Source organism: Platalea leucorodia (genome assembly GCF_965183815.1).
Source record: "Platalea leucorodia genome assembly, chromosome: 12".
In the NCBI taxonomy this organism is placed as follows: domain Eukaryota; kingdom Metazoa; phylum Chordata; class Aves; order Pelecaniformes; family Threskiornithidae; genus Platalea; species Platalea leucorodia.
This window is the reverse complement of record NC_138834.1, coordinates 17,119,319-17,146,145: the sequence shown is the minus strand read 5'-3', so window position 1 is coordinate 17,146,145 and position 26,827 is coordinate 17,119,319. Positions and strand designations below refer to the sequence as shown.

Sequence of the window (26,827 nt, the reverse complement as noted above, 5' to 3'; positions counted from 1 at the left end):
TTCTTCCGTCTGCTGCCTTGAAGTCCAAGAGCTTTCCTGTCTATCTTAGGCCTAGTTCTTTGATGGATTGTTTATTTGCTGTATCAAATCACCTTTCAGAACATTTGGTGAACAGCATCTAACACCTGCAGGATAGATGGCATCAGTGATCACTCCTGTAAGTCTCTGCACTCTAATGGCACTGATTTTTCTGTCTTTCACAAGTAATTTCTACCAGTATTGTTGTTCATGGTTTTCTCTTGTCAGCTTTGCTTGTGTCAGACTCAAAATTATACTGGGTGCTTTTCAAGGTAAATGGCACAGTTACATGGGAAATTTTATAGGACTGTACTAGCTGAAATATTGCATCCTCAGCCTGCTTTTCAAACTTGAGCATCATTGCTTTTGAATCAAATTCCAGGATTATATTCTAGGAGGAAATGTGGTGGGGCAGGGAGCGCTCTGTTACATTAGCGTTAAATAACACCTAGTGAAAGAGGACTGGGGTTTTAATTTTGTAGCACAAAGAGGTCAGATGAAAATGATAAGTTGAAGTAGACAACTTAAAAGAAAATAAATACCTTTTAGACAACAGAATTGGTGGTTGTTAAGGATCCTGTATTGCACTTGTAAGAGGTTTGCAGAGCGGCTGCACTTTTATGTTGCCGTTACCAAGATGCAAGTAACAGCTTGATGAGTATGAAATGGTGCATTCCTCCTTTCTCTCTTTTGCAGAGAGGAGTCAGGATAGCACTGCAGCGGTGCTGTCTGACTCCAGTTCCACACAGGATATGTTTAACGAGCCTGCCAGTTCTCAAGACAGCCTGAGGAAGACTTACACAGAGAAGAGGATTTCTGCTACCTGTGCTGATACACTGATGCCCAGCAAAGAGGCCCTGGGATCTACAGAGGAAAAGAGTATGCCCGATTTAATAGATAATGTCAGCTGGGGTATTCTCATTAGAGTGTTTCTTCTGGCATGCAGAAGCACTGAAATACGCTGCACTGTGACTGGGAACTTTAACTAGGCGTTATTGCTGCACGTGTGTGTGTAGCTTAAAATTGGAACTGTGCTTTGCTTATGTGGCCATCGTCCCAATTTGTACTACCTGTTAAACCTTACAAAGAAAAAAATAATGATAAACTGCTCTCTGTGGCCGCCCTTTGACTGGCTTGCCTTCTTTTAGGTTATTATTTACTCTTTCTTCAGTGTTTCAAATCTCTAAATAATTTAAGGAGTAGTTATTTGAAGATCATCTCAAACACAACATTTTTTCTTTTCCCCAGGTATAGATGCCCTTTTTGTTCTGGCCCAGTAGCAGCTTGATACTCAGTACATAGAAGAGCACAAGTAGTGGAATTAGATGTTTTCTTCCATTGGATACTTTATTTCAGTGGAGAAGTGGAATTGCTCTCTACCAAACTTTTCCATATATAATAGTACTAAGTGTTCTGTATTGCACTGGAAAAATTGTTTCAAAATCCATTAGCTGGAATTTCCCTTTGTCTGATGTTTGTACAGTTGCATGTGGCAGTAGATAGAGAGGCTGGACTTCAGAAGGGAAAGAAAACAAGACCAATGTATAAATTTTGCCCACCTTTCCGGGTTGTGGAACCGGAATGTTGGACGTTACTGACGTTTATTAGAACAAATGTTGTATTTTTCCATAGAGCTATCTGTAGAGTAAAATTATAATGGATACATAGATTGTCCAAGCAAATGTTGAAAAATTCCTGTTCTGGAAAACGTGTTTGGCTCAAAGTTCAGCCTTATCGGAGAAAAAGTTAAGGAGCAGCTTCATACTTGATGATGAAGTATACTTTAGTATATCTCTAGCCTGCTAGGAGATAAAATCTAATGTAAAAGGCTCTTTATCCTAGCAAAGACACAGTAAACTTCCATGACTAAAAATCGAAGTTAAAAAAATTAATCTGCATGTACCCTGCATGTCTTCTGCAATAATGACTTCCTAACAGGAAAGGTGGAAGCTCCCACTGTCAGAGATGTTTTCTGAAGTGAGATTTGGTATCCTTCAAGAAAAGATGGGTCAATTGAACCATGAGTTGCCAAGTTAATTGCAAATCTATTTGGATGGAACTGTAGGTCCTACGTTATCCAGAAGGTCAGGTTAGCTGCTGCTAATCATTCTGTCCAAGCCTAAATTGTATTCTGGAATTGTGTTCTTCTAGGTAGATTGTTAAGAATAATATGTTGCACTTGGCAGGATGGCTTTAATTTGCTCTTCCTTCTTCCTTTATTTGCAATAGAATTTTACTGAATTTGCACTTTTATTTTGTCATGTCCCCTCTCCCCCCATCTTCCAACAGTATATAAAATCCTGCATTGCATAAGGTGTGCTGAATTCTTACTATTGCTCAGGGAAAAACCCGAATGGAGAGATCGGTGTGCGGCTCTGTTAATGAGCTGAAGATTACTTATTCATTAAACATCAGGAATAGTCATCTTTTTTTCAGGAACCACTCAATAATTCTGACTATGCTTTAATGAGGAAAAGGATTACTGTTTGTTGTATTCAACTTTTGCCACTTTGTATATTTCATTTGCCATTTTGTAATTTTCATTGTCACTTCTGTCTTCTCTTAATGTTCCAGTTGCAGGAAAGTCAGAAGAGCTGCTGGAGAGCTCAGAATCTTACCATCCTGCTGAGCCTACTGGCCAAAAAATTCTGGTGGATCCTCAGTCTGCTTCTGGCAATCCCATCAAAGCTGCAGTCCCCCCAGCCTCGCAGTGGGACTGCAAAAAGAAAGCTGAACCGTGCGGAGATGCGGCTGAATTTCCTCACGGCCTTCCAGCAGACCTCGAGGAGCAGCGGAAGTTCCTGACAGAGCAGTGTATTGCCTCCTTCTGCTTGTGCCTCAGCCGCTTTCCCCAGCACTACAAGAGCCTCTACAGACTGGCATACCTGTACACCTACAGCAAAACTCACAAGGTGAGCCGGCCACTGATACAGCAGCCGACGAGCTGTGGTTAGTGCCCGAGTAAACAAACTGTTTTGTCATTTGTACTAATTCAGAAGTCTCAGTGTTAAAATACAGCAGATAAGTTTGTTTAATAGAGTTTGGATTGGAACTGCGCTTTGGGAAGTCTTCAGCTCCTAGATTGTCTGATTCATGTGTGTGAGGCCAGTTGAGTTTAAAATTTCTTATTTTACTACTGAACTAAGTAACTTTCTGTCATTCAGCAGAGAATTACCTTTTAGATATGTCACATAAATTAAGATGTTCTCATAAAAATGACAGCAATTATTTATTTTACTGAATAAGTGGACTGAAAAGTGACTTGGAAGCAGAAATTCATCAGTATTGGTGTAAACACATCATGTGACACAGACAGACTTTCTGGGTATCTTGGGTCTTTGTCTGTAGAATGAAAGTTTTCCTACTCTCAGAGCATAGAGGTCATCCTGAGTAAGACAAAATTATTTCAGTTGCAAAATCGCTGAGTGAAAGTCAGTCAGAGATGTTACTGCTCACGAGCTGGCGATGTTGGGTTAAACAGGAGTAACAACGTCTTGGTGACTGTAATAGTATCAGTTCCTATTTGAGGTGAGGGCAAAATAACTTGCTTCCTCCAGCATGCCCTTTGCATGTTCTTCATAATAAAATTAATTTCAAAAGCCTTCTGCTATGAATTATCATTGTTTTGCTTTTAAAATTACGTCATTCGTTATTTTACTTCTGCATACTTCTGTTGTTCTAATCCTTTGTCTTTCTGAAGTATCAGTTAGTAAAATGTGTATGAATAGTAGGTTGAAATTATCAGAGTTATTTCATTAATTGTCATAATTAAGGTTTGAACTCTCAGATTTTGTACTTGGAAGTCTTGTGTTACGTCGTACGCTGCGCTGCATGGCTTCCTGCCTTCTCTTCCCCTCTAGTACCGAAGCTGGTGTGAAGAACAGGGAAGGGAAGGGAAGGGAAACAAATCGTACCCCTTGCCTCGCAGTAGAAAACAGATCAACAGCACTGCTGCGGCTTGAGCAGTAGCATGTCTTAGCAATCTACTGAAAGGTGATGAATATTCCATTTGGCTGCACAGTGATTATCCAGACAAATATTACCATTTTTTTAAAGATAGCTTGTTTTGAAAACATTCTTACGCTGTTTGTATGTGACAGTTGTTAATTTTTCCATGGAGCTAATCATTAATAGGAGCCGTAGATTCGTGCAATCTGTCATTACTGTTGCTGACAAATGATTTTGTATCAACATTCCACAAAAAAGGCTGCCTGTTTTCAATTTATTGGTTCAAATAGCGTGTCCTTGCCTGACGAACTACTTGCAAAATATTTTCTTCTATTTTCTTTCCCGATGAAGCCTTCTCTTTTGCTTTTTGTATCTCTCTCCCTATGTAAATATCAACTTAGTGATTTGTAATGTTTTTCTGTATGAAATACACATTGTTGTCTCAATCTGTCTCCTGTTGGAACTCAGAAAAATGGAATCCTGCCTGTTTGAGCCTAGGAGTTACCAGGCTGGCTTCCACTAGCATTGTTGAGTTTTACTGTCCTTTTTTATTACTTCTCTGCATAACAGACAACTACTCAACACTGGAAAAAAAAAAAAAAAAAAAAATCTTCCCACTGATCTATGTATACTACATACTTTCGTGAGGTTGTAATTTTCTTTCTTTGATGACTCATTCAGGTTCTTTTGCAGAACAATGTCAAATGTCTGTGTTTTAATGGTACACTAATATGTCTTTAGTGGGAGTTATACTCCTGAACAAACTTAAAACACCAAATGCAGCTAAGCGTTTTCAGCAATGACTGCAGTAAGAAGTATGCTTAGATATACTGATGATAAGCCTGGCTTAAAAGATGAGATAAATTACATCAGGTTGAGTTGCTGTGGGGGCAGAGTGGATTACTGGTAAATTTTAGAAAGCTGAAATTAATTTTTAAATGCATATAACCATCTTGGAAAATTCAGCATTTATGTACCAGTGCCAGGAATTTGTATGAAGAATTTAGACTGATGGCCAAAATTCATGGTTGGCTGGGAAAGGAGAGGATTGGCAGGTCTCCATAGTGCATAGAAAAACAAGTTTTCCATATGCAATCTGTTTTCTCCCATTTTACAGTATTACTGGTTTTGCTGTTGTGAGATTAGTAAAAATAGTTGTTGAGTGCTTTTTTTAACATCCTTTTCAAAATCTTTCAATGTTTTGTTTGACTACGTGTTCTGTTTTTTTCTCCCCTGTAAAATCCTGCTTACTATTTGGAGGCTATTTCTCTTTGTTTTATTCCGTTATCAGAGCAAATTTGTACATAGCTGTTTTTTGTTGGAGTAAACGTCCAGGAAAATAAGGGTGAATTTTCAGAAGTTACTTCATTGCCAGTTTGGGCAGTAGTTTTAGTTTCCTATTCACCTTGTCTGTGTCTTGAAGTAAAGTCTTCATCCTTTGATTTTTACCTCCAAAAGCAGTGTTGGCACAGTTTGGAAGGAGAAGATAGGGCTTGGCGAGATGCTGTTCGTCAGTATAACTAAAAAGCTTTGTGAGAAGTATTTGCCTTCTGGTCCTTATGGATCAGTATGTAGAACTGGTCTGATACTCTGCAACCAGCAGATTGTCAGGAAATAAAAATATTTATTTACGTGCTTTTTTTATCTTGAAATAAAAAATACTCTGTAAATCCTGGAAGATTCTGCTCACAGATATTATTTGTATGACCTTTTGTTTTGTTTTTTTTAATTTGTATCTTCTATTACATCCATTATCAACTGAGCCCGTGATGGGGAAATTAATGTCAGGTGTAACATAATGTCAGTAGCATGACAATTTAGTCAAACTAGGCATAATGCATGCATGTAAAAATTACAAGATTATATATATGTAGGTTTAATATATACTTCGGCATAATCTGTAAGCATAATAGATGTAAGCATTTCAAGTAGCAACAGGTCATTCAAAAGGCTACCCTTCAAGGTCAATAGTCTCTTTATTTTGCTTTTATTTGATGCAGTAGCACTAGGGGTTCTAACAGACAATAAAAGAAAACAGAGGGAAGGATTAAGGTGCAGTAGGATGGTTTGGTACACCTCCCAGCAACACTGCCTGGCGTTTCCAAGTTAGCTAAAGGTGGCTTCTGACACCATCGAGTTAAGGGGTATCCATCTTGGGTGACTCAGATTTCCACTTGGTTGACCATAGGAGATTTTCCTTTTCCACTTTAACAATGCTGGTAAACTTTTTTGCGAGTTATTGTACCCTGTCAGTCATCTTGTCTTTGAATCTTGGGGTGATGAAGATGTGGGAGGCAACAGCTGAACTGGAAAGAGTATTTCATAATTGCCCTGAGTCAGACAGCTAAATCCAGCATTTCAGACTGGCAAGCAGTATGCCAAGAAGAATAAATCCTTTTTGCGGTGTCCTGGATCCCTTCACCCACTCCTAATAACTTCATCAGCTAAAAACTAAGCAGAGCGGACTGTGAAATCTAATGAGCTGAGACCTGCTCAGGCGTATTTACTGGGAATAACCGATCATGCTGATTTAAGGAGAAGGGTAGTGGAAAATCTGTAACTACATATTTTATTCCTATTAGTTCTGATTGTGTGAAGTTACCGTGTAATTGCCCCATTTGTCTGAATGATCTTTTTTTCCTCCTAGTTAGGTTACTGACATCATCTTGTTCAATAAAAGCCTATGAATTATATGTACCAAATACATGCCTGGGGATGGTCAGGACAATGTGCACAGCAGATCTCCAGAGCATGACGCTACGCTTAATGATCTCTTAACATTTCCACCATAAAACTTAGATTCAGGAATACATCCATTGGTAAAATTTGTTTAGACTGGGATTTTATAGTTAAGCTTTGTGGTGGTAGCTTTCTTAAGGGTTTTGTTTTCCTTTAATTTTTATGTGATAGTTTTAACTATCACATAAGATTCACATTGCCACACATAGGCAATTTTTTTACTTCGTTTTCACACTTGGAATTTACTTAGGTTTCTGATGACTATGATTGGCACAAAACAAAGCATTTATGTGCCTGGATCTTGGATGTTATGATAGGATTATTTTTTCTGGATTCTGATTTTATTCAAAACAGGATGACTTTTACAGAAGACCAGATTTTTGTAGGTTCTTTTCTGTGTTGTATTTTCTTCTGTATGTATTTCAAAGTATTTTGCAGGCTTAGGTTAATAGGATTACAGAAATACATATTATAAAAGAAGTACCGTAGGAAAAAGTTAGTATACAGTTAAGTTTACATACTTTGCTTTCTTCGATCTTAATTAAATTTGACACTCAGTGATAATAATTAAATTCACTGGTTCCCCTGACTAGCCAGAAAGTACCTTGTGGTATTTATGAGTGAACATGTATTTGTTCCATACCAAAAGAAAGCTATCCAAATCCCCTCGACTGTCATACACTATAATCATGAAGGTCTTGTATAAGTACCTATATCAGCTCTTGGAATGAAGGATTTTTGACATCCATAAATATCTGGTTAGTATATCCAGTGTTTAGCTCTCTTGCACATGAATCCATAATCAGCATTTTGCTAGAGGGGATGCTCCAATTCTGGTAAGACATTGGAGATTTCTGCATGATTACTGTCATTAGGACAAAAGCACTTATGATTGAGCAGGGCTTTTACTGTTTCACCAGAGTCTTGCAAAGAAAATAATCTGGAATAAAGGATAAGAACTTTGCTAATACTCCCCCCCCCCCAAAAAAAAAAAAAAGATATTACAACTGGAATATACTTCTTGGATAGACACGATTTAATCAAATTTATCATTCACAGAAGCGTATTTCCAGCCCACAGAGCACAAATCAGAATTCACCATTCTCATTTGTCTCTGACCCAGACATCTTCCTCTTTATCCGCTCTGTAGCGAAGTTGTCTCTAAAACAGCCAGTCTAATGCGACTCGAATGCTGCTTTCTCATACTGAAATAAAAAAATGAAGTAAAGCAAAACTTCCGTCAGTGAAACCTTGCAATTAATAATTGTCCCATCTGTTAGTAATGTTTTGCCTGGAGCCAACAGCTGTCCCTAGCTCTCAACCACCCCAGAGCCGTTCGTGCAGTGAACTCTTAGAGGGGTAGCGCTTTTATCAATTTTTGATTGTTGTCTATCATTTAGTTTCCTACTGACATTCTCGTTAACTCACTGAGCGCTATGAACCAAATGTGAATTTTCCAGCGAGGCTAAGTGAAATGAGGTGGAGGGCAGCGGCTGCGGAGGTGGAGCGCAAGGCCTGCGTTCGCCAGCCCACCGAGAGGAGGCTGCCGCTGCCGCGGGGGCTGAGGGCTGCGGGACGCCCAGGGCACCGAGTGCCGCTCTTTGCTGAGAAACTCTGTATTTTTATAGAGAAATTATCTTATATTGAGCATTAAAATTCAGCTTTGAACAAAAAAATTAAGGTGTTTTAAATATACCTGTAGTTCAGGTTTCTGTAGGTGATAGGAGATGCAAGGTGGATCTCAATGAAACTCAGACAGGTTGGGAAAAAAAAAAAAAAAAAATACGAGAAAGCAAAACTTGATGCTATGAGGCAGCTGTAGGGGACTGACTGGCCTGCTGGGGCTGATCAGCCTGATGCTTGCTCTGAGAAGCAAGCTGGCTTCTCTCTCCTGAGGAATGTCTTCTCCAAATCGCATGCCTCTACAAATCCTGTCAGAACAGCAGCTACGCTGCCATGAGAAATGGCAATGCAGGTTAATAAAGAAAAGCAAGCGAGCGCTTTGTATGTCTGCCTGCGGTGGCATTTCCATCCCCTGCCTGCAACTCACCTGCCCCCTTCCTCCACAGAACCTGCAGTGGGCCCGCGACGTGCTGCTGGGCAGCGGCGTCCCCTGGCAGCAGCTGAAGCACATGCCTGCGCAGGGCCTCTTCTGCGAGAGGAACAAGACGAATTTCTTCAACGTAAGTTTATACAGCTGATAAACACACCCGTACTTTCTCAGCCATCGTTTTAACACCTGTTTCTCATTTGAAAGGTTTGCGAAGGGATGGTAATGTGCGGTTCAGCAAAGGTGCATTAAACAAGCCGTGAGCGGGTAAAGGAAAGGCAGAATTGTATTATAGAGCTATTTACTGAGATTTTTTTCTCTTGAAGGGAACCATATTAGAAGGATTATTTCTGATGAGCTTGAACACATGGGGAGAGAAGCACCAACATTTCTCAGTTATGCATCATTTACCATATACTTGATGGTTGAGCCCTCTATAAAAATTCTAATTCTGTTCATCTTAATTATCCTCTTGTTTACTGTTTCTCAACTAGACTTGCACTTCTCATGACAAAAAAAATAGTGGTAGTTGCTCTAAGAAATCTCCGGAGTGGGAAGGAGCTTGCTTGTATTCAGCTTGTGTAGCATGGCTCAGCGGAAAGAGTATTTCCAAGTCCCACGGTGTAGTAGCAGCACCGTCGTGTAGACTGTCCCTGTGACTGTGGTATCTTCTAGTCCACAGGGCTGTCTGTGCCCCGCGGTGACGTGGGACACGAAATACTCCTGAGACTTACGTGAGCATTTACCTATCAAATCACTGCTGTGACTGCGACTTAACACATTGCTGTTGTCTTCAGTATCTCTGGCTTTTCTGTGGTATTTTCCAGGGTTTTGTGCCTTCTGCTCTTTTCTGATAGGATTCTGTAGCTGTTTTGTGGCTTGCCATGTATGGCGAGAACCTGCAGATGTTCTGTTTGTCTTTCTGGACTATGTATCTCTTACATGGTTGCCTGCGATTGCAGTGACAGAATTTTATGTGTCTGCTTTCCCATCCAGTACTTCTGTTTTAATATTTTAATTGTGAAATTTATTTCCATTTTATATCTGTTAACATCTATCTTCATTTCTGCTGTATGCTGTGTTAATTAGCACCTCTGTGCAAATGTCTGTTAAGTATAAGGTAAGTGCTCTTCTCTGATTATCGTCCCTCAGATGGGTTGAACAACTAAGGAATACTGACAGTGTTCAAAATTGTATCATGGATCAGTTGGCAAAACAAGCTTCTATGTCATTCCATCTTTCTGGATAGAAGTTTTGATTAACAAATGCTGTCAGCCTGACAGGGTATAGACCAAACAGTTGTCATCTGATGGATGACTATATGGCTTTGTTCTGGTTATGTCCCTGCAATATCTGCCTGCTTCCCCTACAAGAATCCTGCAGTCTGATTAACGCTTCAAGCTGGTGAATACTTTGGCTCAGATCCAGATAACACAAGTATTCTGGTAGAAGTTAATGAAATTAATCAACATGCTTCAAGTCAAGTATGAACTTTGTGTAATCAAGGTTGGCTTGTTCATCATTGCAGGGTTAAGTGTCGAGAGTATCCTGTGTTTTCATGTCGGAGGAACATGAGCGGTAGGGAACTGAGCAGTATGTACGAGGGGGTGTTTCTACTTGAAAATGTGAATTACCGTATTAAGAGAGATCAGTGGTTGACCTAAATCATGTCTAGTTTTTGAATGCTAATGTTAGATAGTTTAATTTAAAGATAGATTCCCTTGTATCCCTAGGTGGATGTTTCCAGCATTATTTCAAAAAACAATCATTCCTTATTCCACATATTGATCTTTTTATACTCTGAAGGATGAAAAGTGCTAGTATAGATACTAGACAACTATATAATAATTCTATTTTGTAAATCAACAAAAACTTAATTCCCATAATTTAATATTATTAATTTTCTTTAGTAAGAAATTAAATACACTTTGAAATAAAAGGTATATGCTAGCCCAGGGCAATATATGGGCAATACTGTTAGAAAAGAGAGAAGATGTGTGAAAATGATGTTCTCAGCTTGAACTTGGGTCTGCCAACGGACGAAGACTGTGTTCGTCTGGAGTCTTCCACGTAGACCACTGCCTCCGGGCTTGAGAAATTTCAGTTTGGGGACTCAACTCCAGTGTGTCTCAGCTATGGTGATAGTATAACTAGCACTGGAGTGCCTCAGACAGCAAAACAACTTAGAATCGTAGAATCGTTTAGATTGGAAAAGACCTTTAAGATCATCAAGTCCAAAACAACTTGTTGAGGCCTTTGTGGATCATGACTTATTCCTGCACGCGTGTAGGTTAGTCTTCCTGTTAACAGGTACAGTGTACATTATGAGCTTAGCATGATAAAATATTTCGGTGGGCTCATTTTCTACCCAGCTATATTTTCAAAATCCTCTTCAAGTAACACTCTGTGTGGAACATGTGGCAGTAATCCAGTACAGATGACACAGACTTAGCACAGTGAGAAAATCCAGATCCGAGAGAGAAAGGGCTATAAGTGCCCATGAAAAAAATCTGTTAGTGTCATCTGACGTTCCAGAATTGGACAAACCTAAATCTGCGAACAACTTGGGAAAAAAAAAAAATCTTTCAACACTGCGTTGACCTCGTCTGGGTTAAACCTCAAGCAGTTTGTTCTCAGGCAAAGCTCCTAGCCAGGCAATGGGTAAGCAAATGTACCGCACCATCTGGGTCAGTGCTCGCAATACGGACTTGGGTGTCATCCATTGCATACAGATGGTGTCGCAGCCCACTGTCCCAGCTAGCGTCTTCACACACAGAGTCGGGTGATAAAACAGAAATTATAGAGCTCCAAGAAAGTAAGTAGTCACATCTAATCTCAGAAATTAAATGGCCAACCATAAGATTTTTCTAAGCTTATTAATGTCCCCCAGGGTTATTTTCAGCAGAAGCACTTTGCCTGAAGTGTTTTATTTGCTTCCATGAAATGCATTTGGTTTTATTTTTGAGAACTCTTTGGCCTTCATGGTACAAAAGAGTTAAATGAATGTCTAAGTGGCTTTCTGTAGATACTTTACTACTGAAATACCTTTTTCTTCTGGAGCAAGTAGCACTGGTGTTTTTAATCTCTTGTACAGAAGATTCAGGGTTGTTGAAATTACAGCTGACTCAGTTTTGCAAGTACAAACAACAGCGTGCAAGAGAGAAAGCCAGCAGGTCAAAGACAAGTAGGGACTGTGCCAGCCTGCTCCTCCCAGACATTTTATAAATCATGCATACTCCTAGCAGAATTATTTATGAAATGTTTATGACAGCACTGTATGAAAAGAAATAAACCTGGGTAAAGCTGTCTCCTGTTAAATTTTACTGCAGAACTGCTGGTCTGAATCTGTGTGTCACAGTCTGTTGTCTAATTTGTTAGCTGTCACTCAGCTGTGACTGAAATCTCTTTGAATTCATTTTTTACTGTCTTCAGAATGAGCAAAAAAGGCATGTTCACTTAGCCCTGATTTCTTCTCATTTGGCATATTAGAATAATGTCAGGATGCACAGAACCTTTTTCAGTTCTAAGCAGAAAAATGCTTGCTGCATTATTGTACCTATTTGTTTCCCAAACAGAAAAGAATGGCCCTGGTTTTCTAGGACCAGAGGTTTCCGCACGTTCGCGGCCCTGCTAGTGACGGCAATCGTTGTATGAATGATTATTGCAGGTAGACTTACAGGAGTTTTAGCTGTGTTCGTGTAAATGAATACCAAGTCCTTTTTGTTTGGCCAGTTACACATTTCTCTATAACCTGCATGTGCAGGTACACTCCAGGTTTTCTCTTCTCTATCTCTGTGTGTGTGTAAATGTACAGAGAGACTTTTTTTTTTTTTTTGAGGGCTCCATGATGGTTTCTATAGTAACTAAATTAGAAATTAATTCACTAGGAGGAAAAAAAAAAATCCCCAAACATTGCTTTATATAGTAGAGCCCTTTTTTACATATTCAGATTTCATGCCACCATTAATGAAACAAAGTTAAACTTTGTGCACAGATGATGGGTATTCATCAGTCTGTGGGTGGGTGGTGATTGTGGAAGAAGCGTTTTGATGGCTGAGCTCAGCGTACCAGTAACTTCTCCATATGGTTTCATATACAGTATTTGTGTTTTCCTGGCACATCTTCTGTGGTAATAATAATCTGTTGTAATAAAGATCTTGATGTCCATCTTTGGTAACTGTTCCCCACATACGAAAGCTGTGCATGCACACAGTATACGATAATGCAGACATTCACGTGCATGAAGTCTTGCTGCAAACTGTTAAGAATAGTTGTTCTAGTTTTCATTCCAAAAGAAACACAGCATGTTTATTCTCTGCTGTATCCCTGAAGCTCTTCATTCTGCGGTCTGAGTAAGCAGGGTCAGATCAAGGTAGCAGCATCCACTGGGAGCCAGAAGCTGAGATAGCAGTGATTTCGCTTTAATTTGCCATTGTTCATTCCAGGTGTGACTGGGCACTGGCAGCAGACCTCTGCTACGCAGAACTGCAGGTTCTGGGCACTGGGCAGTTGAAGAATAAAGTCCAAGTTTGGTGCTGCAAGTTTCTACAGGTGGTTCTTATTATGGCATGCTGATAAGCAGCGGGTGCTTTCTCTGCTACTCGCCCTGCGTAGCAGGTTCCTTCCCTAGTTGTGGTTCAGGTTGAGTTACGTCTCTCTGTCTCACCAGAAGAAAGCTGATTCTGAAAAGCAGAGAAGGGTGCAAGGGCTGACTCTGTTTTGGGATTCTGTACAACCAGAGCCATACAGGTGAATTCGAGATGTCGGAAAGAAGGCTGTTGTGAAGTCTCTAATATAAAATCATGGAAGAGAAGTTCATTGGGACTGTCGAGGGGGAAAAAAGGCAACATGCCTCAACTTTCCTGGAAGCTGGGCAGTTATATCAAGGAAGTTTCATTATATGCCTCAGTTGGTTTTATACCTTCCCTTAGACATACATTACTGGTCACTGTCAGAAACATGGCACTGAGTGAGTATAGGGGATTTTCTTTTGATCGGATACAGGCTCCTTTTGTTTCTCTCCCAGCTCCTGAAGTGTAACCTCAGCGTTAATGATTCCCATGACTTGAATTAAAATGAAATGTTCGTTACAGAATTTCATGTCTCTGTTAGAGATAACTGGCTATGTATCATCTAAGGGAAGAGGGAAATCCATTAGGGTGGTCTGAACGTATTCTAGACGTTTGTTCGGCCCAGTCTGAGGTTGCTCCGAACGTTGACCTGAAGAACCCCCAAATACCAGGCAGGCCCAAGGGCAGCTCTTCAAGCTGACTGTGGCAACCTGACTGAAGCTTCAGGTTCACTCTTTCCTACCATGTACTGGAAAAGCCTGAAACTGGAGGCAACAGCAGACTAAAATCACTTTCCTAGAACTTTTACTGCTCCTCTTTCCTTCCTGTCCTTGGCTGGTGATAGATCTGGGTTACTCTCCTCCTGCTCATAGCTGGTGTGTGTCTTTTCAGTTGGCAAGTGTGCTTCCAGCTCCTAGACATCTGCTATGTGGAACATGAGTCTTCTGAGAAAAATAGTGGCATGTGAATCAGATTGGGGGAAAAAGGAAAGAGCTTGGAGAAAGTTACTGTGCATCCATGTGAGTTGAGATTGTGTCTCAGCGTGGTGAGAGTTTGAGTTTAATCGTGGATAGGGGCTCTAAGAGAATTTTTTTACCTTGAGCATGATTGGTTGCAACTTTTTGAAAAAGTGTTGGTCTTTTTAGTGCTTCTAACACTTTATGTGAAAATGAGTATGAGAGGATGCCAACTCAAGCTAAAAAAAAAAAAAAAAAAATCACAAGTGACATCCCAGAAATCACAAGGGTTTAGTTATTCAATTTTGTCCTTCTTGCTTCTGTGTGTTTTGGATGCCATTTTTCTGCAACCACAACGGAACAGAAACCATAAAGGAATAATTTAAAAAAAAAAAAAACCCACAACCTTTTTGATTCTAGCAGCAAGATAACGCTTGAAACAAGTTATTAGACTTAGTACCACTTTATAGGTGGTATACAAAAAAAGCGTCTAGAAAAGGTGACCTCCACCATTAACACTGACCTTCTGTGTAGTTGCATAAAACAAAATAACGATATCATAATGACAACACATTAATAGTCTAATATTTTGCTGCTGCTTTTTTTCTTTTTTATGCTTATGGTAGACAGATAGGGGCAGCTGGTTAGAGGATGGTTAAATCCCTGCCTACTTTAAAAGACAGAATTGTCTTTAATCTTTTCAGGAGATGGCCATATTGTGGCCATGAAATATCTGTGTTTTCACTGTGCAGGAAGCAGGCCCTGAAAGAGCGAGCTTTCTGCTTTGCAGAAGTGCCGTTCAGTAAATGCAGATTCTTACTGCCAGCTTTCTACTATGAAGTTCTCAGATGTTAAGCAGAAGACATTGCCCTGCTACGCGTTTTCTTCCTGTGCTAGGAAGAGCAAGCTGCTCTATGAAACGGTTTGACAATTCAGCAGCTCGGACCGTCAGCAGCGCGCTGGTGTGCTGCTAGGCGCCGTGCTGCAGGGAGGCTTTGCTGCAGGGCCGCGGGTGCGGGGCCGTACGGGCCATCCGCACCTCTGCGTGAGACGAGGTGACAGAGACCTTGCTGTCCTGCGCTGGGGCTAGGTCTGAGCTAACGTGCTGCCTGCCTGGCTTGCTTCCTCGGAAAAGTTAACAAGTATTTCATCGCTTTTCCTACATTCCTGAATAATATCATTATAAAGCTATTGTTCTTCATCTCTGTGAGGAAACCATTTCTGGTGTGGTGAAGAGATACTTGTATGGAAGGCTGCTGAGGAATAACTAAAAAACCCTCCAGGAGTCCCTTCTGAGCCAAGTGACTCTACAATCCTATGCCTTAATTTGTACATACAGTCAGCTGTATAAGCGGCAGTTATTTTATGGTTAGAGTGTAAGCTAAAGTTTGGAAGATTGAAGAGTGAAACCAAACCAGTGTCTTCGCATCCTCTGTTCCTTGTTTTTCTTCCATTTTGGTCTTTGCTAATTCTCTCGGTTTCCCTGCCCCGCATCTTCTGCGCAGCAGCAGCGTGTCACAGGCGCCGTGCTCCCAGCACCCATCGCTGAATGTCCGCTGAGCCCCAGCATAGAGGAACTCGCACTGAAAAAATCATTGCCTCACCTGCCTGCAGATTCAAGAAGGCATATTTACGTCGATTAAATATAATTCATATATACGAGGTTATTTTTCCATCAAGTCTAGAAACCTTTTTTTAATGAACACTTACATTTGGGATAAGCTGGCTCATTAAAATGCATAATGAGGTGACAGCCTTGCCCTTCTCTCAAACCATGACTGAAAGTCAATTTTATAAAAGTGAATGTATGGAAGAGAATTCGTGTTTTGACTCCATTAAATTTACTGATGTCTCTGTTTGAAACAGGCAGACATTTTCTATGCAGAAAAAGGTAGCTTTTCGAGAATCTGCATATTTTAGTCAAGTAAGCATATTAATTTCCATTGGTTTTCTTGTCTAGCATGGCAAATGGCTTCCACTGGGCGAGGGGGAAGCGGGAAGCTGTGATACTGGTTGCCGCTACAATAAGAGTTAAAATTTCATTATTTCTTTCCTGACTTCACCCCTGACAGTTGTTCTTTTGCCAGTAGCAAGCTGTTTTCCTTCTTTGCCCCCCTGGTTTTTTTTCACTTGTAAAATTAGTGTAATTCTACTCGTATATCTCCTGCTCAGATTTTCTAACATTTTAATTGGAAGAATGCTTTTAGTAGGTACAAAGGAGTTTGTTCTCTCATTCTCTCTCCTTTGCTCTCGTGTGTGCTCACTCTCTTGTGCAACCTTAACACCAGATCTGAAAACAAAGGTAAGCAAGGAGTTAACTGTGCAAGTGAAACTTTCATGGTGATTGGATTAAGACCAGAAACCCAGTAAGCAATGAAGTCCTAAAGTTGCCTATAAAAAGCTAGATAACTTTTTCAACCTCTGCCCAACATGTTATTTACAGTTCTTCACTCCATCCTCTTGGAAAAACAGAACTCATCAGTGAAAAATGTCCGTCGTTCACAGAGTTTTCTGTCTCAATATATACACGCTGTTCTTTCTGGCTAACTTTGCAGGCTTCCAAGACCCAGCTAGTAAAGATGCCAATAAATCTAAATCCCTGGAGACACAAGCATGGGGTTTTGAACTGTCGTTTGTGCCAGTGGATATTAAACAGCTATTTTTTTCCATTCTGTTTCCCTAGGAAAAGTTTCTTTTGTTGAGTAGATTAATTTCTAGTCCAAGGTAAGCTAGGGAGCAAATGACCCTGACATAAATGAAGATACGGCTTTGTAGAAGAGAGATTGTCATGGAGGTTGTAGCGTGTTACAGGACATAAAGCAGTTAGTTTTAAAGCTGCATCTTAAAAGTTTAACAGCAACTGTTTCACCCACTCTGAACAGTATTTGAAAGGTGCAGGCTTGCTGGAACCCTGCGTGGTGAGTGTCCTTTTACAAACGTGTAACAAATAAATCCATAATTTGATTTTTCCCATCTGCCAGCTGTGTATCAGATATGGATGGGAGAGCTACCTTTAGACACTTAATGGGGTTAGTTTTAAACTTAGGTTAGGTTCTTCTCTTTTAAAAAAAAATCTAAATAGGATTTTTTTAAAAACTAAATATATTTTTAAATACAGTAGGAGAGCAGAGTTTTAAAGGTGATGATCCATGAAAGGTCTTTAAAATACATGGTTTTATATTGTATGTCTGCTCTCCGGTTTTTGCAGCTTCTTACTATGAGTTATTTATCCTAGTTTTATCATAGAAGTAAATGGCAAGAACAGTTACATCAGTGTAGACTGCTGCATAAACAAAAGAAACCAAAACAGAAAAGAGTAAATTTGGAATCTTAGAAGAAAATCTAAGACATAAAATTGAATCTTTTTAATTAGCTGGCATTAGCATTTTCCTTTCCCCTACAAATTCCTATAGCCTCCGACTGCAAGCTTGCATGTAACTCCTTTTAATATCAATGTGTAGAGTTCACACAAGTGTTGCACCTGCAAGTAGTGTGTATGTGCCTGAAGCCACACCTCCGTGTCTTTAAATACCCTCGCCTTTTGTTCTAAAACTGACAGCATTACGCGGAGGAACATAAATTTAATGCATGTATAGCCAGAATCAAGACATACTCCGAGCGGTTTTCTTCAACGCTTCTTTCTTAGGTGAAACTATGTGTGATATAACCAGGATGAAGCATCGTTTTTCTTGATGAGCTGTTCCTACCAGTTGTATGTTAAGAGGATTCTGTGACATTAACCGTGGCAGTTTCCTCTTCTATGTATTTAATTTTGTAGATATTTCCAGGACTGCTTTTGAGGTAGGTATCAGCCTGTATCTGATCTCGCTCAGTACAGCACTTGTCTGTTCCATATGCCAGGTATGACAGATTTTTTCATTCCTGTATCTTGCTTGTGTAAAAGTAGCAGTCTCACTCTGAAGGTTAAAGGAGCCAAATGGCAGTAAGTGAGCACAGACGCAGCTACCATCAGACAAACAGCTCATACTATCTTTCTGAAACCCTGTGACAATTTCATTCTGCACCTGTGATGGTTTTAATTTACCTGGCATTAGGGTGATTTATTATAACTTTCATCCTTATAGAAAGAAGAAAATTAATACTGAAATTAACTTTATTTTATTAAAGCAGCACATTTCATGAGAAATATTCCTGGAATTGGAGTTCTCAGCAGAAGGATCTAAGTTTTGTTTTTTTTTTTTTTTTTGTGGCTATATATTGCCTTAGTGTAAAAATGAAAGCAGAAGAATGTGGGATGAGAGCAGCATGCTACACGTCTGTGTGTACATCTGTGCAAGTGGATCTCATTTATAGATAAATATTTTTAATTTAATGGCTACAGCAGGATATAATTGGCCAAATTAAAAAGCTTAAGATGGAGAAGAGAAGATGGCAGATGACGATAGGTAAGAACATAGTTTGCTGTTCTGCAGTAGCTAGTGTGTGATGGACGGTTTGCTAGCTGACTGCGGTATCACTGTGTGGAGCTTAGATGAAGGTACTGAAGCAGGAGTTCTCTGAGTAATAGTACTCCATCTTTGGCAAAATTCCTAAAGTTAGGGGAGTAAAAATGTTGAATATTGTATAGCGTATTATTGTTCCAGACTGTTTGGCTCCTGTGGAGGAGGAAGGATTTCCTGGCATAATATGAAGACTTTTGGAGTTTGCGTGATAGCTACTATGTGAAACAGCAAGGGTTGACCACTTAAACAAGGTGACTTTCTCAGTCTTCCGAAAGGAATTAAAACAAAATATGATTGAGTGGGTGAGCGAAAGTAACGAAGTCCGTAGTGGCCAGTATTTTAGCTTGCTCCTCTGAACGCTCACGTGTGTTGCTGTGATCCAACAAGGGAAGTTCCTGTGAGAGCTCCAGGGAAAAATGGCTTATTTCCAGGAGCTTGATGACCTTTGTTCATCTCGCTGCCTACACTGCATCTCCACTGCTTTGCTTACTCACCTCCTGTCAATAAACAGTTTCACAAATTTGGCTTTTATGAAATTGTTTTATTTTCCTATAGGTTAGAGGAAGCAAAATCAGAGAAAACAGACCTTTCACTTAAAGCACATCCTAACAGCTACTCAGAATGAATTATGAATTTTGCTGGCTATTTGGTTTGCTGGTGCAGAACAAAAATCAGAATTGGAAACTCCTAGCAGGTCATTTTCTGTTTAAATCTTTATCTCTTCAGAGCTGCTCCCTGTGTGTATATTCAAAGTGTATCAGCACTTATGCTATGATCCCCTGTTCAGTAGACTGGAACTAGTGTGAGCCATTACTATAATGGTGTTTTCGTAAGTATTCAGATGTTTGAGATAATTTAATGGGCTTGATGTAACAGCTAAAATGATTTCTGTTTGCACGTACCTAGTTTGTTCCTCCTGACAGACTGCACGAAGGGTTTAAGAGTATGTGTTGGGGTTTGTTGCTTGTTTTTTCTTAATTAATGGTAGAACTATCAATTGCAATATTTCAGGGTCACTGGGCTCCACTTACTCCAGTGATACTGACTCTGATGTATTTCCAGTGGGAAAAACTTGGACAAACTTGCAGATAGGCCAGGCTTTTATGTCTGCGTAGCTCATCCATGCAGAAGCGCGTAGCCATCCCAAACTCTGTGACACTTGAACACTGTCTCCTGTCATGACTGCTCCGCTTAACATAGCATTCATATTTTATGTTTATAATCCATGTGTGTATCACAGCTAGTGGCAGATTCAGTGTTAAAAAACGTTAATAGAATCATAAATCAGATTTTAAAAAGAAGTGGGGATTACAGGCCAGTATAGTTTTATAATGAAGGCGGGACTTTCGATGTGAATGCAGTGCAATGATTTCAAAAGCATTTTCTTTGTAGCGTAAGAGAAAATACTCAGAATAGGAATGTAAGCGTTGAAATAAAATGCACATTCCAATTACTTTGTAAGCTGAAATACTGACAATGGGATAAACTTAATCTTTAAAAATTCTATGTGGTGACACATAAAGGTGATGTTTTCATGCCAGTAATGAAGTAGTTGTTCCAGCAGGCTCAAACGAAAAACATCTGGCTTTGTTTGTTTGCCCTTAGTCTGACGGCTCTGTACCAAAGGTCTTACTGATAACTACTCCCAACAGGTTTTAGGTCAGGATATTTTTGTTGTCGTTTTCTTTCCAATAAACAAGAAAGCAAAAGTATTTTTCTGAATTAATTATACTAAATGAATGTTGCTTTTGGGACAAAAAAAACCCAACTCTACATTTTCTAGCATTTCAAGTAAAACATGCAACTATGTAAACAGACTAATTTTTTGAAAGTTAAGCTAATTCAAAACAAAGACTGAGATTCTGGAAGCTTAAGCTTTTACCAAATGTTTTTTAAAAAACCCTTTTTTTGTATTTAAATTGCAGCAGCAAATAAGCAGTATTCCATAGAGTTTGTAAGTAAAACACTAAGGTATGAAAGTGTTAGAAACTGATGAAAAATGAAATAAACAATAGCTAGTCTTGGGTTTTGTGTCAGAGTTGATGAGAATGAAAAACTAAACGACGAGTGGTTGATTGGCACATTTATTCCTTATTAGCTCTTCCTTTGCACAAATCTTGAAGTAAACATACTGCATCTCCTCCGTATCTTTTATAATGAGATGTTCTCGTTGCTCTGCAAGAACAGCAAAGCAAGAAAAATTATTTGTGAATAATTTTTTCCCTTTAAGTAAGTGAGAAATCAGCAGTTAGTGCCGTGTACAGGAGGAGTTACTCTTCAGGCTTTGCCCCCCGTAGTTCTTGTGGCCATTGTTGTATGAAGGGGTTTGTTTGCTTGTTTGTTTTTTCATCTTAACCATCATATAGCAAGAAACAAGAGAATTGTCACCATTTCACAACTGGGCTGCCGTCCTTGAAGCACGATGGGTCCGCATAGGTATCCCAGAAAGGAAGTACCGTTTTCTCCATCGGGGGCGGGGGGGAAACGCATAGGAAAATGCATCCTGAATGCATTGTCATCAGGAAAAAGGGTCCTGCAGGCGGGAATTCTTGTCTTGCAGGGATTAAACAGGAGCAACAGTAAAAGGACTTCTTGAATTTTACTGTGTGCATGCACGCCTGTGTGTTTATGTGTATTTTAGGAGAAAGAACATTTATTATGTTGAAGAATGAAGACATTTTAAGGCAGGGAAAAAAATGAAAGAACTGTTATTTTAAAATATATCAGGCAATAAAACTAATCTTAATAGGAAAGAAATGTTGTCTTTAACAGTAGCTAACTGGCTAGAGGACTTATTCCTACTCCTGCGACTGACTGAATTCCAAACCTAAGATTTTGGTGAGCAGCTAGTAGCACAAAGAGATACTGATGGACTTTCTTCAAGTGTATTGTTAGTTTATTCAAATGTCTTGTAGAATTATGAAAGCTAAAAAGAATGAAATAATACTTCTGAGTCCAGTTGCAGCTATTTCCAGTCACAAAGAAAAGAGTGGCAATTAGCTTCAAGGTGCATTCGCTGTACTTCGCTGATGAGGGACTGCACGGTGAGTGTGTTTGAACCGGAGGAGGTCTAATGGCTCTGGATCAGGAAACGGGCTTGGGTTCTCGGCATTGCTAGGTTGCGTTACAGAATTTCAAGTGAAGAAATGCCCAAAAAACAGTCTTGTCTGCTTTGGAGAGCATCAGTATCTGGATGACAAATTTTGGAAGTCAGTTCCCATGCTGAAATTCAGAAATATCAACTACCACGTCATAAAAGTTGTGATTTCAGCTTGTGCCGCCTGGCACCCAGGCACTTAGGAAGCAAAAAGATTTGAACTAAGGAAGAAAGGAGGAGACAGACAGACAGACAGGACTTAACTGCCTTACACGTGTCATGCCCAGAGAGTTCTCAGCCTAGGATTGAGACAATCAGTGGATGTGACCCTGCTCACAAAGTGTGGGAGAAAAGGGGAGAATAATTTTAAGCAGAAAGGTGGGTTCCTTCTTTGTAAATTAGTAATCAGTGAGTATTGCTCTCTTTCCGAAATCTTTGCGGGAAATCATAGACAGCGTATTCTGGGCACAGCATTACTGTGACAATGTAGGCAGGTAAACCGTTCACGTGTAGGCCCATTCTCTGCGTTGTTTTGTCACTGTCTTTTCAATATGTCACTTTTCTCCCTTCAAAATCTGACAAGTCTCTGCTTGCTTTATGTGAAAAATTGAGCCAGAATAAAATTTCCTGCCTCTGTATGTTCTCAAATTGAGAAGGTAAAGCAAAGCAAAGTGTCTTTCTTCCTGAAAACTTCCGTCTGAGAGCTGTCTCCAGCAGCAGCCTGACGCTGACAAAATGAAAGGCCCACCAGGAGATGAGTCTGAATCTGAAGTCGTTTAAGTATGTGGGCAGCAAGGTGAAGACAGCAAGATGAGATACCACAGATTTCTGTTCCAAATCTCCTTTCAGTTTCTCGTATTCCTGTTGCTACTTTTTGACATATTCCTCTCCTGTTTCTCCTTTTGCATTTATTCTTTCTTCTTCCATTTGCCCTTTTAAGAACAGCAGTTTAAATGCAGTGTGTGGACAAATAATTAGGTATTATTTTACATTTGTTTGTCTCTAGACAATGACAGCATATGGTCCATATGAAATTCCCCAAATAATAGCTTTATCCATAGAAATTCCTGTTTTTAAGAGGAGTAAGTCAGGTATAAAATGATATAGAATTGGTTAAAATACTCTTTCAAAATCAAGATTGTGGTTTGCAAGCAAAATAGTGTCAGAAAGGAATGAATTACTCTTACTTGTTGAATATTGAAGAGAGACAGGTTTTGAAAAGATACATTCCTCTGAAGGTGCAGATTTGGCACTCGCTGGTTTATGTTTCTCTTTGAAATTCAGAGGGAATAAAATTGCCTCCTAATAAACAAGAAATAGAAACCTGTATATAAACAGGCTATCATCTCCAGATCACAAAATTGGTGAATATATGAAATGTGAAATGTATTTTTCTCCCCTCCTTCCTCTTTATTCTCCTTAACCTCTGTCTTTGTTACCTACTGACCACTGCGTGGGTTTAACTTCAGCGCGGGTCCGTTGTTGGTTCTGGTCGTAGCAGCCAGTTCTGCTGCTCAGCATTCGCGGTGGCCTGGAAAAGACCACAAAATTTGCTACTCTGGATTAGACTGGGTTTTCTAGGCAAATATTCCAGTCTGGTAGCTATTGGTGTCTGACTGTTTGCAAGAAGATTAAAAATATCTGAGGTAAAGGAAGCCAATGCTGCTGCTGAAGGAAGAATACTTTCTTGTTCCTGTAGGACTTCCATTGCACTGGAAGCTTGAGATTACTTTTATCTCTACAAGAAATTAAAAAAGCCACCTATAAGTGAAAACAATATCCTACTTCCTTAAAAACAAAAGATGAAATCCACTCTTCCTAAGTGGAAATAGAGTTTGTGCTAGGATTTACAATGCATATCCTCTGAACTGAAGAAAATCATTTGAAAGTGGAACAGAATTTCAAATATATTGACCTTAACAAACTCATATGCTGTGTTTGCAAGGAAAGCTAGCACCCTTATCTCGACAGTGCAGAGGTCTGGAATCTTTCTGAACACTCGTTATTCACCCCAGAACATTTCATCGAGAAATCCTAGTGTGCAAAAGTTAAAAATGCTTAAAAGTGTAAAATCACTTCCATCTGGCTCCTAGTATGGCAGCGCTGGAGAGCATGTGCTAGGGTCACATCCCGTAGGTGATTCTGGCTGAGATGTTCCTCAGACTTTCTCTGGTTGGTATTGATTTAAAGATATAGAAGATTAAAAAAAAAAAAAAAAAAAAAAAAAGGCATTTGGTGAAATGAGACTCTTAAAGAAGGAAACATGGAGTGAAATATGAATTTGCCGCTTTTTAATGGTCTGGAATAGTGCTTTGCCCTCCTCCTTTCCCATCATAAATAACTAAATGCCAAGTATAGGACACGGTCTTTGGGGATTAGCAGTTGCACCTAGGATAACTGTTCTTCTTTCTCAGAGATGGTTTTCTGAACTGAAAGTATTAATTGTGAGTATTTATTTTTAAAAGGACAAATGTTAGGTCATCTTGTTGACTCTGGGCATGTTTCAAGTTCCCTGTAATTGCTCTGTCAGTCTTTTTCCCATCCATCCTTCCTTGCCAAGATGCGTAAAGTCGCATTGTTTTGTTCCTGTATCACCTAAATTAAGCTTAAAAAGCAGTACATGTTAGCTGTTCCTAGAGCCCTCGTTTGCACGGTGTCTCCATCTAATTAGACAATTAATACTACATCATCTTCTACTCCTAATCAGCCAGAAGACTTGAATAGAGTGCCCCAAGTATTGTGCTGTGTAAAAATAATTAATGAAAAGGCCTTTGATATCACATAGTGTTACGTCCGAACCAAGAATGCGGGCATAGTGGTGCCAGCCGTCTTCTGCAGCAGCCGTTTCACCAGCGAGCCTGAGCCGGCGGCAGCGGGAGCAGGACTGCCCGAGCCAGAGACGTAGCTCCGGGGCGTGCGTGTGGGTGCAGGTGAATAACCCCAGGTTACTTCTGACGCGAGCGCCAAACACGTACTCCCTTTTCGTGAACACCAAGTAAATAGTTTGGTCTACCTTTTGCCACAGCGCTACTGGATTTAGGGTGTGTCCGTAACCTGTCTCCCGTACCCAGAATGTGGAAGTCCCAGGCTGTTTCTGGTCCCCGCAGGTGCAGGGGATGCCGCTTACACTTCACTGAGCCTCTCTATTTTACCTTAGGGGACTAAATTGGAATTTTCTTGCTCAGTGGCACCGTAAGTTATGAACACCTACATGTGCAAACAGTGCAAAATTCATTCTGCTTGTGATGCTTCAGACAACTGAATAACGTGTGGTGTAGGAGTCCGCAGTGTGAACCTCACAAATCTGATGGCGATTCATAAATTGCTGATTGAGAGGGAACATAAACTTCTGGAATTGGACAGAATTTCAGATAATCTGTGGTGAAAACCATATCCTTTTAAACTCTGAAGAGAAAAATTTGTTTCCTTAATTTAAGTTGGTAATGGACCTTTACCAAGGGCTGTTTCTATGCTATAGCAATAATGAATTAGACATGTAGTAAATACTCCAATTAGTGATATTTTGAAATTTTGCTTGTTTGTAAAGCAGTTTGAAATCTAGTAACTAAGTATTATTATACTTATTTGCCTTTTATTATCAGTTCAAGATGCCTGTGTTTTTGCTGCTTTTTATGAAAAATGAAGTGACTCTTCATGGTAACAGCTAAGAGGTATTAATTAGAAAACACAATCCTTCCATTGCCATGCTTATAGCTTAAAGGTATTTAGTTGTGCAGAACTTTTATATGACATAGTTTCCGATCTAGTGAACATCCAGTCTTTGGGCTATTAACTTTAAACATTTTACAATGTATTTAATTCCAGGTACAACAACTATTTAATTTGCACAAATAAATGACAATACGTAGGAAGAAACCTCCAGTGCAATAGAGGAGATAGGAGCTCTGCTGCTAACAGTGACTAAATGAGCAGCTGAAAAAGGGCAGGTCAAAAAGAAGCCTATTTGCATGAATACATAGAAAGTAAGTAGTCATTTCGGTTCTCTATTTAAAACATAAATCCATGTTACGCAGTCAAAAGGTTAAAAGTTAATGGATTTTTGAAGTGGTAGTGCCAAGACTGCGTTGTTAATAAGTCTAGAATGGGTTATCGCCTTTGGTAGCAAGATGTACGAGGTGACGAAGACATTGGGTATTTTAAAGAGTGGCAATGCCCATAGTGAAATCTTCGCTGTCAAACAAAAAAGCTGAGTCTCACAGTTTAAGTGGAGGGATAGGCACAGGGTATTGTTGATTAACGTAATTTTATAAAAGATAAATAGGATAGCTAAGCTATTCTTTAGCTTTTTTTTTAAAGACGCTGTTAAGCATAAATGTATATATATATAAAGTATGTAAATAAGGAGGAAGGGGCAAGGTATATGGGGCTTTCAGTGTGAGAAGCCTAAAACTGATGTGGTAAGAGAGGAGGAACATGAAGAAATTAAAAGAAGGGTAGAAAGGGGCTAAAATCATGGGAAAGAGAGGTAATTAATTTCAGCAACTGACTTCTGCATAGCACGTGGGGCCTATGGGAGCTGCGGAGCAGGCTATTAAACGGGAGGTGTTAGTAAACAGGGTAAATTTTGAGCACTTCAGAATAATCCTAGAATCAGGAGGGGGAGAAACCAACCCCAAATCCCTGCAATGCTTAGGAAGGCAAGGAGGGAGTGAAAGCAATTGCCCCGCTTGCAGAAGTGAGAGAAGGGGACCATAAAGTGTTTAAAACTTTGTAGTCGGGAGCAGAGGCTGGATGAGTGGCTGGGAAAGGACGCTAAGCCTCGCTGGGCCGAGCTGCGGTCGCGACCGGTGTGCAGAGGGTGTGCGAGGCAGGACCGTAGGGCCGAGGCGGGCAGCGGGCCGGCACGCGGCGGGTCTCGCTACAGGGGACCGAGTGAAATCGTGGGCGGTGCGGGGAGCGAAGCACGGGGAAAGGGCGAGGGTAGGCCTGTGTTTGGGGAAGGGAGAAGGATGCCGTGAAGCGGG

The 26,827-nt window shown here is 40.0% G+C and overlaps 1 protein-coding gene across 5 annotated transcripts in view; it reads left to right on the top strand.

The window, feature by feature from the left end:
• CABIN1 (calcineurin binding protein 1) overlaps positions 1–26,827 on the top strand; it is a 117,690-nt gene that overhangs the window by 43,052 nt on the left and 47,811 nt on the right. For all 5 annotated transcript variants that reach the window (XM_082325091.1, XM_082325092.1, XM_082325093.1 and 2 more), the window contains exons 28-30: positions 715–897; positions 2,593–2,930; positions 8,775–8,888. In XM_082325091.1, coding sequence (XP_082181217.1) covers positions 715–897; positions 2,593–2,930; positions 8,775–8,888 — 635 coding nt within the window. The remainder of the gene's footprint in view (positions 1–714; positions 898–2,592; positions 2,931–8,774; positions 8,889–26,827) is intronic.